General features: G+C 45.6%; 1 protein-coding gene across 1 annotated transcript in view; it reads right to left on the minus strand.

The window, feature by feature from the left end:
• Positions 1 to 12,330, minus strand: part of LOC117538258 (tumor necrosis factor receptor superfamily member 1A-like) — a 47,320-nt gene extending 34,990 nt beyond the window's left edge. Inside the window, exons 1-5 of the mRNA XM_034203854.1 lie at positions 12,322 to 12,330; positions 12,053 to 12,234; positions 11,593 to 11,684; positions 11,248 to 11,327; positions 4,848 to 4,970 (exon numbers count right to left, since the gene is read on the minus strand). Coding sequence (XP_034059745.1) covers positions 4,848 to 4,970; positions 11,248 to 11,327; positions 11,593 to 11,684; positions 12,053 to 12,234; positions 12,322 to 12,330 — 486 coding nt within the window. The remainder of the gene's footprint in view (positions 1 to 4,847; positions 4,971 to 11,247; positions 11,328 to 11,592; positions 11,685 to 12,052; positions 12,235 to 12,321) is intronic.
• Positions 12,331 to 14,614: the final 2,284 nt, after the last annotated feature.

The raw sequence follows: 14,614 nt of genomic DNA on the forward strand, positions 1-14,614 counted from the left end.
TGATTATATGAATACTTTCGTGACGTTTCGCTCTCAAAAGTTGGGCCATTTTGTCTTCATGCGCCAATGAGCAACTCTCATGGGAATGAACGAGGCCCCTCCTCCCACGCTGTATCCAGTTCTTATTAAACATCCATGGCTAGAATGGGTGTTTGATATTTTGAGCAAAACCCTTCATAGACATATTTTTGTATGAGGTTTTACGAGTTACTGTGGGATTGAAAGTTCCAGAAATGACCGCTCTAACATCATTTAAGTATCCTAGATAAATCGTACCTGTTACGTTCCCTCCAAATCTAGGGGTACGAAGGGGAGTAACAAAACACAGAATTGACCAGGCACGAGAACAAAGAGAGGTACTGATCTCTGAAGCCACGAGCAGGTCTTTTAATGGACAAAAAGAACACGGGCTCACCAGCCAATTTACGCAGTAAACTAATGTACCGATGTATACAGGAACACAACTCCTAATAATTGATAAAACACAGGCCTCACACAGAGACAGAGACATGCTGCACCCATGCAGCCAAAGGAGAAGGGGAGAGCGACTGCAGCTTTTCTCAGGTCCTTTATGGAGGCCCTGATTGGTGATTGGGAGAGGCTGCACCTGGAGGAGAGGCTGCACCTGGAGGAGAAGCTGCACCTGGAGGAGAGGCTGCACCTGGAGGAGAGGCTGCACCTGGAGGAGAAGCTGCACCTGGAGGAGAGGCTGCACCTGGAGGAGAGGCTGCACCTGGAGGAGAAGCTGCACCTGGAGGAGAGGCTGCACCTGGAGGAGAGGCTGCACCTGGAGGAGAGGCTGCACCTGGAGGAGAAGCTGCCACCTGGAGGAGAGGCTGCACCTGGAGGAGAGGCTGCACCTGGAGGAGAAGCTGCACCTGGAGGAGAGGCTGCACCTGGGAGGGAGAAGCTGCACCTGGAGGAGAGGCTGCACCTGGAGGAGAGGCTGCACCTGGAGGAGAGGCTGCACCTGGAGGAGAGGCTGCACCTGGAGGAGAGGCTGCACCTGGAGGAGAAGCTGCACCTGGAGGAGAGGCTGCACCTGGAGGAGAGGCTGCACCTGGAGGAGAAGCTGCACGTGGAGGAGAAGCTGCACCTGGAGGAGAAGCTGCACCTGGAGGAGAGGCTGCACCTGGAGGAGAGGCTGCACCTGGAGGAGAGGCTGCACCTGGAGGAGAAGCTGCACCTGGAGGAGAGGCTGCACCTGGAGGAGAAGCTGCACCTGGAGGAGAGCTGCACCTGGAGGAGAAGCTGCACGTGGAGGAGAGGCTGCACCTGGAGGAGAAGGCTGCACCTGGAGGAGAGGCTGCACCTGGAGGAGAGGCTGCACCTGGAGGAGAGGCTGCACCTGGAGGAGAGGCTGCACCTGGAGGAGAGGCTGCACCTGGAGGAGAGGCTGCACCTGGAGGAGAAGCTGCACCTGGAGGAGAGGCTGCACCTGGAGGAGAAGGCTGCACCTGGAGGCGAGGCTGCACCTGGAGGAGGCTGCACCTGGAGGAGAAGCTGCACCTGGAGGAGAGGCTGCACCTGGAGGAGAAGCTGCACGTGGAGGAGAGGCTGCACCTGGAGGAGAGGCTGCACCTGGAGGAGAGGCTGCACCTGGAGGAGAGGCTGCACCTGGAGGAGAGGCTGCACCTGGAGGAGAGGCTGCACCTGGAGGAGAGGCTGCACCTGGAGGAGAGGCTGCACCTGGAGGAGAGGCTGCACCTGGAGGAGAGGCTGCATCTGGAGGAGAGGCTGCACCTGGAGACAATATAGAGGGAGAGAGGAGAAAGACACACACACACACACACACACACACACACACACACACACACACACACACACACCAGCACCCACTACGGCACGTAACAGTACCAATACAATATTAAAGAACAGTTAAATCTGTGGTGTTGTATCTATGAATGAGCAACCCAGTCTCACGGCATTTCGTGTTATATAGTCACGACATGTAATCTATTGATTCGTGTTCACCAACACGATTTCCCCTTTTTCTCGTGTCACACTGAACGATTTTAAAAGCAATGCATTTCTATTGGTAGCATGTTTCGTGCCTGCAGCACGTCTTTTTGTCCGGTCGGGTCTTGGAAGACCGGAAGCTGTGGGGTTCATAAAAACATGTTCTTACTCAATATCAAGCCACAACAGTGGCGGCTGGTGGAAAATATTTTTGGTGGGGCTGTTGATATAGTGAGTGGGAGAAATGACCCCTTAAATTAGGACTTCTGGTGATGTAATGGCGCTCTTCCAGTGCAGCGCGGAGCTCGCTTTAATGCTGCGTTCAGACCGGACGCGATGCGAATATTCGCTTCGCTCTAAACGCTCCCATCGCATCGCTCTAGTCGCTCGAGTTTCACCGCGGCTGCCAGCTGTGTTTACTTGCATCATTCAAACAAGACGCGCTCGGAGCTACAACTACAACAAGATGAACATATTTTACCGTGATTAAATTGTAATACACGTTTCTAAATGATGCCGACGAAACAACATACTGATACCGGTTAGTAAAAACCATGAATTAATGCTTTGACAAGTCTGCAGACAGACTTGTCAAAGCAGAAGTCTGACTGCTGCAGGAAGGAAGGACCTGCGGTTTCAAGAGGGTTTCATCCCTCCATATTCTTCTTAAAGCTTTTTTCTTATTCAAAATAAGACCTGAACCTAAAGTACTCTTTAATGTTTAAATTAAGCCTTATTAGTTTGTCTGTTTTGCACATCCTCCTATTAATATCTAATAATAAAATAATACAATTCAATAACATGCTTTGACCACCAGGTGTCCCTTTCTATCAGCTCTGCACGATTATAGTGTAAATACAGCCTATCTACCAATTGGATCAAATATAAAAGTCAGCCGAATTAGTGTTGATACTGCAAGGAGACGTATTGTGTGAAAATAAATGTAAGATGTTGTTTAATGGCTGATATATTTATGATCCACGTCACGTTTTCAGTTCCTCATGTTTGTCCAGAAGTCTTCTCATCAGGGCTCTATAAATACAGAACTACGGCAGATATGTAATATTTAATGCAGCCGAACCGTGTATTACAAAGCCGGTATGTGATGACTTTCAAAGAGAAAAGCAAGCACACTCGGAATAAAGTATTATTGTATTTTTAAAAAACGTTTTCAGATTTCACATCACATAAACACCAAATCCCAGCATGCATTGCGGATAACCATCCAATCATCGAGCTGAGGATCTTGCCTACGTCTGTTTCCGGTTTCGTTTAATGACCGATGTATTTTGTTATACACACATTCCTTCACATTTACATTTTAATGTGCATTAAAGTATTTCGTGAGGCCTTCTAACATGTTTTTAAATATAACTACGGTTGTAGTTGAATAGTTAGTAAATTAACATGAACCGAAGCTGTTGCTTGGCAACTCAATCGCACAACGTTACGTCCGTTAATTCCACATCCACACGCACGGATTAACATCGATTTAATACATTAATGTAGCCTTTGTTTCTGCTAAAAGAGGAGTCGACCAGCTGGGGCAACAAGGAAATCGCTGTAATCGAGTGTGACTATTAAAAAATAAATCATTACGTCGGGGTAGCATTTGCTTGGTATTTCCGGTTATTTCTCCACTGGTTAACATGGGTTAACAATACCGTGTAGCTGTCACGTTTGAAGGGGACGAAACCGTGACATGTTCACGTCTCCCAGCATGGTAAATCGTCACATGTTCACGTCTTGCCGTGATACCGGGTTGGCCCTCCCGCAACATCTTGCAGGAAACAGTGTCTGAGGGCATGTTCATTTAATAAACTATGAATATTTTATATCCGCTAGGTAGCTAAAAACGCTAACATGGCTCACGTCTGCTGTTGTCTGGTCTAAACTGGTCTTCAATGGCATTAAAACGATAAAAACGCTGCTGAAGTTAATCCACAGGTTAATCCAATGTGTCTGTGTCAATTTGAAATTATTTCTGATAATCCATAAGCAATAAACCTGCTTTTCCGTTTCCAGAAGTCAGAGCTAGAGACAGCTTCACTCATGCAAAATGATGTGCGCAAAGAGCCCACCTTTTTGTGTTACCATGTGTGTGTGTGTGGGGAAATCCCCCTTCGATTCTATTGGCTCTAACGGTCAGAAAGAGATGTCAATCAGCAAAATCGACAAAGGGGGGCCAGAGATAAGGAACATCCACCCAAATGGCCCCAGAAGAGGTTTCTTTTGGCTAAATCTGTCTAAAAAGGTCAAATATCACTTTTTTTGCATCAATCTTGATACAGGGTACTTATTATATGTTGTACTTTGGATTCCTAAAGCTTTTAGTACAAAATAATTTTTGGACGGACACTATAATTTACAGTTTTTTACCATGTTCAATCTGAATTTTCTTTAAAATAAAAAACATCTATATTGATTCTGACTCTTCTACATCCAACTCACAGGTTTATCATTACTTTGAGAACAAAGATTATTAATGTAACCCTTTTAGAAGATATAGTCATTTGTTCTGGGAATGTCATTTTCGAGCCTGAGACCTGAAAAACAGGCTCAGGGCTAAACAGGTTAAGGCCGGCTGGCAAACAGCTTTTAGGCGCAATACCGCCCCCTGGATAGTGTAATGGATACTGCCCTGAGTGACAGACTTTTTTCCCACTCATAAAAACAGGCGTATTCGTCGTGTGACTGCATGTGCCGAACCGTGACGTCCGAACCGTGACTTCCGAACCGTGACGGTTCGGGACAAATATGGATACCGTTACACCCCTAATTTGTATGCATGGTGCTTGTTCAGTAAAGATATATAATATTATAATAATGCCCCCCCCCCCCCTCTACTGACTGATATCTACTCTGAGTGATGTTGGAGTCAGACTCACCTTCAGGGGGTGGAGGGTCCTCAGGTTGAAGCAGCAGTGTTGTAGTTTCCTCTTTTCTCTCCTGTAGCTGAACTCAGAGGAAGTTGTTAGTTTGGTCTGAAGGTGAATCTGATCGTCTGGTTTTCAGTCCGTCTCTCTGAAGTGAGGAAGAAGAACAGAATCAGAATACCTTTATTAGTCCCACAGAGGGGACATTTACATTGTTACAGCAGAAAAGATCCAAAGACAGCTTAATGTTAAATATAAGGAAAGTACTCAGTGATGAGTAGGAGCTGCTGGAACAGGCTGACACTCCTTTGAATGGTTGGAATGATAACAAACTGTGTCCTGGTATGTCTCTGTTTAACTTTAACACACAGTGTGTCTCACTCAACAAACACCAGCCACTCCTCATCAGCTCATCGGTAACTGGTTAAACCTCATTTCATCTCTACAGTACGGGACATTTCAACCCTAAAGTAGCCCAGTAAATATCGTTCAGTTCAGATCGAATGGGGCTTTTATCTGTTAAGTGTTGCAGGACTTCAAGATCCACAAAGAATAAGCTTTGATTTATGGATTTGCCTTCATTTAAAAAGGATTGTTGTGAGTCACTTTAATGTTCAGGTCAGGAATGTGTTTGATCTGCAGTGATGGAGACATTGCAGTCAGGTGGACCCCCACATGTTCACCTCTTTTCTGGCGCAATGCTTTATGATGCGCCTTGAAGTTAACAAACGATGAATAAAACCAACATTGCCTTGGACGATGATAACAATAATTGATTACATAAACAGTATGCTCTCTGCGTAGCCTCAGGATTACAGACACCTAACTGTTTCCTCAATGATCACTGGCGTTAAAAATAAACACAGCCAGGGAGCCCTCACAGTTAATCCACGCAGAAAATATGTTTCATACAATCAGGTTACCGGCATTGGGAAAGGAGTCTATCCCCTAAAACCTTTAAAGCAGGTTTCAACAGGTATTGAGTGGTGTTGAAGTCAGACTCACCTTCAGTGGGTGGAGGGTCCTCAGGTTGAAGCAGCAGTGTTGTAGTTTCCTCTTTTCTCTCCTGTAGCTGAACTCAGAGGAAGTTGTTAGTTTGGTCTGAAGGTGAATCTGATCGTCTGGTTTTCAGTCCGTTCGTCTCTCCGTAGTGATGAAGAGTAACAAACTGTTTCCTGGTTTGACTCTTTAATCAACTTTAACACACAGGTGTGTCTCATTCCACAAACCCCAGCCACTCCTCATCAGCTGTCGGTAAACTGGTTTAACTTGATTTCATCTCATTGTCATTTTCATTTAATCGTTTATTTGAACAGGGACAATGCACATTGATGAACACTTAAACAAAGAATGCTTGAAATGTAAATATATCTCTTCAGTACAGAACATATTAACCCTCACGGAGCTCATAAAAATATCCTTCATATGTTCAGTTATAATAAAGCTTTTATTGTCAGGTCCAGAAAGAGAGTCACTTTGTTCTGGTGACTTGGCACATTGGACAGCAATCAAACAGGACGGTTTTTGGTCGCTTTTATTTTGAAGTCAGTCCTTGGTTGGTTTTACCGTTTTACCTAAGGTACATTTTGAATGCAGGAGTTTTACTTTACTTTACCTAACAGAGTACTTCTATACTGTGGTATTACCTACATGAATGTTTTATGTTGTAGATAGAGAAGATAGAAATATCATGTAAACTTAAATACTGTTCTGTAAAATGGCTGATGACTTCCTCTCCAAACTTACCACTCGAGTCGTGCAGGAATATCATGTGACCGTACTGTAGTTCCTTTATAGCCCAACATTAGCCTCCTTTAGCTTAGCGGTGGTGACGTGAAGTCATGTGACCGTGCTGTAGTTCCTTTATAGCCCAACATTAGCCTCCTTTAGCTTAGCGGTGGTGACGTGAAGTCATGTGACCGTGCTGTAGTTCCTTTATAGCCCAACATTAGCCTCCTTTAGCTTAGCGGTGGTGACGTGAAGTCATGTGACCGTGCTGTAGTTCCTTTATAGCCCAACATTAGCCACCTTTAGCTTAGCGGTGGTGACGTGAAGTCATACGACCGTGCTGTGGTTCCTTCATTGCCCAACATTAGCCGCCTTTAGCTTAGCGGTGGTGACGTGAAGTCATGTGACCGTACTGTAGTTCCTTTATAGCCCAACATTAGCCTCCTTTAGCTTAGCGGTGGTGACGTGAAGTCATGTGACCGTACTGTAGTTCCTTTATAGCCCAACATTAGCCTCCTTTAGCTTAGCGGTGGTGACTTGAAGTCATGTGACCGTTCTGTAGTTCCTTTATAGCCCAACATTAGCCTCCTTTAGCTTAGCGGTGGTGACGTGAAGTCATGTGACCGTGCTGTAGTTCCTTTATAGCCCAACATTAGCCACCTTTAGCTTAGCGGTGGTGACGTGAAGTCATGTGACCGTGCTGTGGTTCCTTCATTGCCCAACATTAGCCGCCTTTAGCTTAGCGGTGGATAAGTGAAGTCATGTGACCGTGCTGTAGTTCCTTTATAGCCCAACATTAGCCTCCTTTAGCTTAGCGGTGGTGACTTGAAGTCATGTGACCGTGCTGTAGTTCCTTTATAGCCCAACATTAGCCTCCTTTAGCTTAGCGGTGGATAAGTGAAGTCATGTGACCGTGCTGTAGTTCCTTTATAGCCCAACATTAGCCACCTTTAGCTTAGCGGTGGTGACATGAAGTCATGTGACCGTGCTGTAGTTCGGCAATGAACTACCTCTCCCGTCTCGCACAACACACCAAGATGGCCGTCACGTTGGCACATCTCACTCCTTTCTTTCAGAATAAATGTATTGTCCATTATTGAGCCCTACTGATATTATGACTTCTGAGGTGTTGTGAAATGGGGGAAGTTTATTGAAAGTCGAGGTTATGTGATGGAATTTTGCACCTGAAAAACTATCTATCTGAAGGTGGGGGTCTGTAAAGGGGAGATGCGGGAGAGATTAGAGTCCCCGATAATGAGGGTCCTCTTCAGCAACTTCCACGACCATACCTGCAGTGTTTTGTGGGTTCTGGGATGTGTGTGAGGTTCCGGGCGTGTGGGGGAGCCCAGTGCCACTGCAGAGACCCCTGTGGAGTGGGAGGTGGATGCCTCAGATGTTAGGCTTGAAGTCAAACTGACTTTCAGTGGGCCTTTCATCATCACTGATATGAAATCAAATCAAATCAAGTTTTATTTATATAACACATTTATAAACGATTTTTGGTCGAGCCAAAGTGCTGTACATAAGATAAAAATAGCCTACAGTAGAGACACTTTACAGCAAATACAACAGCACAGATTCTTCAGAATATCAGTATGAGAAAAACGACACCCTCTGTCCTTAGACCCTCTGTCCTTAGACCCTCTGTCCTTAGACCCTCTATCCTTAGACCCTCTGTCCTTAGACCCTCTGTCCTTAGACCCTCTGCCCGTAGACCCTCACATCGTACAAGGAAAAACTTCCAGAGAAAACCCACAGTTTAAAGGGAACATGGGAGAAACCTCAGGGAGAGCAACAGAGGAGGGATCCCTCTCCCAGGACGGACAGACGTGCAATAGATGCCGTGTGTAAATCCAAGAGATAATACATTTTACAGCATATAGACCGAATGTTAGGAAATGCATGTGTCTGTAATAAGAAGATGAATCCACGAGGATGTCAACTACAATCCTGAGGAAGCCATCAGGGAAGCAGCATGACGAGACCCAAGGCAGGACCGCAGAGACAGGTTCAGCCACGACCCGAAGTCCACGACTTAATCCAGAACTCAGGATAGAGGATCCAAGACACAGGACTACAGCAAGAGGATCAGCCTCGACTCCGGATCCCGGCGTAGATATAGATACAAAACAAGAAGAAAGATTTGGCTGGGTTAATCGGAACAAGAGAATACACAGACACAGACAGACAGACGGAAGAACAAGCACTCCCTTAGAATAGGTTGAGGGCAAAGGGTAGCAAGAGAGAGAGTAAGAAACATAGGTGGAGAGGCACACTCAGGGAACAAGGTCCCCACTGGAGCCTTAGTTGGAAGTTGATGAGGGATAGTGAGGTACGCTGTGTCTACGAATCGTAACACTCCCCGGCCTGTCTAAGCCACTCTGCAAACCGTTTCCCTCTAATAAAACCTTGAGAGGTTAGAGAGGGAAACGGTCCTGGGTAAAAGTTATTCTTGATAAGAGAAGCCCAGAAGGCCAGAGAGAAGAAGTGTGTTTTAAGAGTAGATTTAAAAGCCCCCAGGGTCTGGGCCGACCTCACATGGAGGGGCAGAGTGTTCCAGAGCCTAGGGCCAGCCGCTGCGAAGGCTCGGTGCCCTCGGTTTTAAGCCTGGTCTTAGGCACTACCAGCAGCAGCTGATCAGCAGACCTTAAGGCTCTGCCTGGGGTGTAGCGATGGAGGAGTTCGGCTATATAGGCCGGAGCCAGCCCATTTAGGGCTTTGAAAACAAATAAAAGGAGTTTAAAATCTATTCTGAACCGAACTGGAAGTCAGTGCAGTGAGGCCAGAATTGGGGTGATGTGGTCACGCTTTTTATGGCCAGTCAGAAGACGTGCAGCTGCGTTCTGAACTAGCTGCAGGCGTCTAATTGAGGCCTGGTCCATACCCACATACAGAGCGTTGCAGTAATCCAGCCTCGAGGTAACAAAGGCGTTAATAACCAGGGGTGCACATCACTTTTTTGCCCTGGTTCTCAAAGGAGCACCTGGAGATGTTGCTTGGTGCTCATCTTTAAAATGAAATAAACCGTAACTTTTGAGGGGGTCTTGACTTTATTTGCCAGACACACGGCACTGAACACACATGCAGAGGTGAACACAGAACACACATGCAGAGGTGAACACAGAACACACATGCAGAGGTGAACACAGAACACACATGCAGAGGTGAACACAAGACAACATTAGCACGACCAGTAATCCTACAAGCTGTCATCACTACCCTCCTGACTGTTCTCCTCACTGTCTTCCTCTCTGTCAGACATGGTAGCTGGTGATGTAGGCCTACTTCTTTCTCTCTGGTTGAGTCTGTGATTAGCTGCTTGCATCCACAAGTCAACAGCTGGGTTTGGGTCGAAAGTCTCTGTTGTCATCTTAGACAAGTGGATGTAATCAAATAAGTATGTGAACATAACCAATAACCTACCATAGCCAATAACAAATGGATGTAACTTATTTTATTTTTGTTGTTCATTCATATCTTATTTTACCTTAACATTTATTTATTTATGCATTTGTTTGTATCTCTCCAGTTTTAAAGGATATGTCTGGTTTACTGTCCTATAGTATACATTGGAATGATTTCAAACCTGTTTATCCCAATAATTATAAAGGAGTGCCTTGGAAATATGTGTTTACATAAATTGTGACCAAACCGTTTGAACTTAGACTAAAGTGAACTATCTAAACACTCAGAGTCCTTTACCTCACTGATCTGTAGTTATCAGCCTCTCAGTCTGACTGGAGAGGACTCTCCCTCCACATTATTGTAGAAACATCTTCTTCTTATATCCGCTAGAGCAGCTAGCACCAGATTCTAATAACAACAGCGCTGGTACCGGTGCACCCTCCCTCTCTCCCTAGCTCACTCGCATTTTGGCTTTGAGCTGCGGGTGCCAGATAAGCCAACATCCCCCATTTTCATAACTTACAGCGCCCATCGTTCAGGGCAAATGAAACGTGTAACCGGGGTGAAAAGGGTGTTACATTTACTTAATTGTGAATATTGTTACATCAAGGCCGAAAATTAGGATGAGCCCCAACGGTCAAAAATGGTTTTTTCCCTCCCATAGCTGCCAGCGCAGCACCTCCCCAAATCTGGCGCCCGAGGCGAACATCTATTACGCCAGAGCTACGGGCCGGCTCTGAGTTCATATCATAGGTTCAACTCGCAAATATATTTCTCTCTTCTCTCTTCTCTCTTCTCTCTTTTCTCTTTTCTCTTCTCCCTCTTATTTCTCTCCCTCTCTCTCTCTCAATGTTGGTACGCAAATGCGCCTTTTTTCAAATGACACGGTGCTCTTTTTTTGGCGGAGGTGCGCATGCGCACCTGCGCACCAGTTATGTGCAGCCCTGTTAATAACCCTTTCTAGCTCTTTAAAAGATAAAAACGACTTGGTCTTAGCCAATAGTCGTATTTTGAAAAAGCAGGTCTTGACTACGATGCTGATCTGCTTATCAAATGTAAAAGCGCTGTTGAAGGTCACTCCAAGGTTCATGACAGAGGGGAGGATGTTTTTATTGAGAGAGCCCAGAATATCAACCGGAGAGGCTGGAGGTCGAGGTCCAAAAAAGATGACCTCGGTCTTGCTCTCATTGAGGGTGAGGAAGTTTTGGCTCAGCCAGGATTTAATCTCTGTTAAGCAGTCCTTCAACTGCTGTAGTGAGTTGGCTGGCATTAAGTCTACATCCACCTCAGGGCTCAGTGTGCTTTCCAGGGGTTCCACAGCAAACAGCTCTGGCTCCCTCTGCTGGTTGTTGTGTGGATCTGGAGGTGAAAAGGAGGAGATAGTGTTACTGCAGGGGAGAGCAACATTGCTGTGTGAATGTATGGAGGGTGGAGAGGGAGGTGAAGGGATGGAAGTGAGATGGGAAAGCGAGGTAGGTGTCTGTATTATGGGGGTATCTGCTGTCTGTGGGGAGGGTGGCAAAGAAGGAGGGGAGGAAGGAAAGACGGAGGGGCAGATCAAGGACCCAGTCCCATCGGCTCCCAGACGGTCGAGTACGGTCCGAGGGAGCGGATGGATCTCAACCTGCACTCGGCTTCTGAGAGTGCGCTGAGGCAGGGGCTGAGGAAGCACCCCGGGCCCCCCCGCCACAACCCTCCCCCCCGACGCACAGAGGCCTGAGGAAGTAGGAGGAGAGGTAGGGAAAGAATAGAGGTGAGGGGTCAGTTTAGAAGGGGGGTTAGTGGGGGGTTTGTATTTTGGCCAGGTGGGGAGTAAGGTAATGGTGGGAGGAGGAAGAGGGAGATGAGGCAGGAAGGAGAGTGAGGTTGGGTTAGGGTCTTGGGACGAGATTAGGATTAGGCGAGGGAAGGGAGACCTTAGGTTTAGGATTAGGGACAGGGTAGGGTTTAGAAGGGTGAGTTGAGGGAATAGGAAGTTGAGCAAAAGGGGGAGGAGGGGGGAGGGGGCTGAGCTGAGTAATAATTATGGAGGGATAGATTAGCTGCTGGTGGATGAAGAGCAGGAAGAAGAGGAGGAAAGTCACAGGGGGTGAACGAGGTCGCTGGGGGGCCCTCCTCCGTTGGGGGCCCCCTGGTTAGGAGGTCCCTCAAGGTGGAAAGGGAAGAGGGCCTGAGTGCGGGCATACCTCGCCCGACCCCATTGGACAGAGCTGTCAAAGGCAGCCTGGTTAAAGGGAGGGAGGTGAGCCAGCTCCACAGCAATAACCTGGTCAGAATGGTGTCTGAGTATGTTCATGTTATTGTGCATACTGTTGGGTGAAGCGGGTTTGATGAATGCTGTTAAGCCGTGTACCTTTTTCATCATCCCCTGTGGGAAGGTATTGGTGAAGGTGTAGTTGATTATTTGTGAGTGGTGGATGGCTTGGAGGAGTCTAAAATATTGTTTGGTGAGTAAATGGAGTTCTGGTGGGAAGTGATGTAGCTGGCTGCGTGGGCAGGGCGGGGGGATAGCTAGTTTTACGTCCCCCCCTCCCGCCAGCAGGGGAAGGAGCCAGTGATATAAAACGGTTGGAGAGGGGTGTGTTCATACTGCTGTGGAGAAAGAGGAGAGGAAAGGGGGGGGAAATCACAGCCGATAAACGCATCCACAGGAAACTAATTGTGGCACCTACGGAGGTGATGGGAAGAGGCAGAGAAAGTATTTAAATAAAACAAATGCAGTTGCACTGGCAGGTACTGGTTAATTAATAAAATGTGTAAAGGAAGATAACATGGAAGACTGGAGGAAGTAACAGGGAGATAAAAACACAGTAAATGGTAAATAAACAATTACAGCAATTGGGGAGGGGGCACAAAGGGTTAAAGGGGAAAAGGAAGGAAACAGTGCAAAGATTATAATGATGGTTTCAAAACGGTCTAAAAACTCACAGGTTAGAAGCCCCTGAAGGAGACCCTCCCACACAGGGCCGGCCCTTGGCACTGGCGAACTAGGCGGTCGCCTAGGGCAGTGTTTTTCAAAGTGGGGATGTTATTAATATCTGCATATCTATCAATCTGTGTCCTTTGATGCCAAACTTTTAATATTTTTTATTTATTAATATTTTATTTTATTGTTTTTAAATCACACGACCGCCCTTCAAGCCAATCAGAATCGAGCTGCCGCTACTGAGAGTGAAACTGAGTATCTGCTCAGCTTTTAGAGCAAGTGTGTATGGAGTCAGATTTGGGTCAATATTCTAGAGCGCATAACAAGCTACTCACCAGCGGAAAATGTGCTTTTACACGCGCATGAAATGACCCTCGCGAGCAGAGACAGCCCTCTTTGTGTCCTTTGTGTCAGCCTCACTCGCTCGCGGAGTCTGTCTGCACGCGCGTGAAAAGTTTCTGACACTTTGGGGCGGAGCCACTGGACTTTGATTGACAGCTGCCAGGAAACCTGGAGTTGCCAGCTTTGATAAATTCCTGAACTATCAAGAGCCGAGGAGTGACAGCTGCAAGATCAGTTGGACGAGATTGAATGGTAAAGTTGTCCATAAAAAACTATTATATTTGTAAAGTGTACAGCTAATATATATATATATATATCAATTAACTTGATATAAAACCATATATTTTTGAGAGAGCTGTATCTGTCAAACTGCTAGCTACTGTCTGCTGTGCGCACCTCCCTTACGAAATGAACTATAAATGAACTATAGTATTACTATAGTATACTATAAGAGTTGTATAGTGTCCTATAGTAAGTTTGTAGTGTTCTGTAGTATTTTTCACCAGCTATTGTATTACTATAGATTTTTCTGTTGTGCCATTTTATTAGCTATAGTAGCCCTATAATATTTCAATAGTAATACTATGTATCTAGATCTTTGTAGTATTCCTATATTATTTTAAATAGTATACAGTATAATATATAGTGTTTCTGTAGTTGTTTTTTGAACACACTATAGAACACTCATAGTAATAGCATGATATTGTCATAGTGAATGCATATTATTACTATAGTGTTTGTAAAAGTATTACACTCCTAGAATTAATGTGTCATTTTTTTTTATATCAAATGAATTGATAGTTCAGGCATTTATCAAACCTGGCAACTCCGGGCTTCCTGGCAGCTGTCAAGCAAAGTCCAGTGGCTCCGCCCCGAAGTGTGAGAAACGTTTCCCTCGCGCGCAGACAGACTCCGCGAGCGAGTGAGGCTGACTCTCCCGCGAGCGAGCAAGAGGGCTGTCTGCGCGCGAGGGTCATTTTATGCGCGTGTAAAAGCACATTTTCCGCTCGTGAGTAGCTTGTTTTGCGCGCCAGAATATTGACCCAAATCTGACTCCATAGTGAGAGCTAGTGAATATTTCGCTCTGCAGCTGGATGAGAGCACGGATGTAGCACATATTGTTGTTTATATATATGAATATAAATATGTTTATTGTTAATAATACTGTTGAATATTATATATAAGTAGCTTTCAAAAATACTACAAATATATGTTAATTGTTCATATTACTGTTCAAAATTATATAATATTATAAAGACAGAAATCACTTTAAAAATGCTTTAAAAATATGTTTACTGTTGATATTACTGTTTAATATTGTGTTAAGAATGTTTATAACAGAAGACACAATCAATGCAGTGAATGACAAACAAAAGAT

Source organism: Gymnodraco acuticeps, unplaced genomic scaffold (assembly GCF_902827175.1).
Source record: "Gymnodraco acuticeps unplaced genomic scaffold, fGymAcu1.1, whole genome shotgun sequence".
NCBI classification, from domain to species: Eukaryota; Metazoa; Chordata; class Actinopteri; order Perciformes; family Bathydraconidae; genus Gymnodraco; species Gymnodraco acuticeps.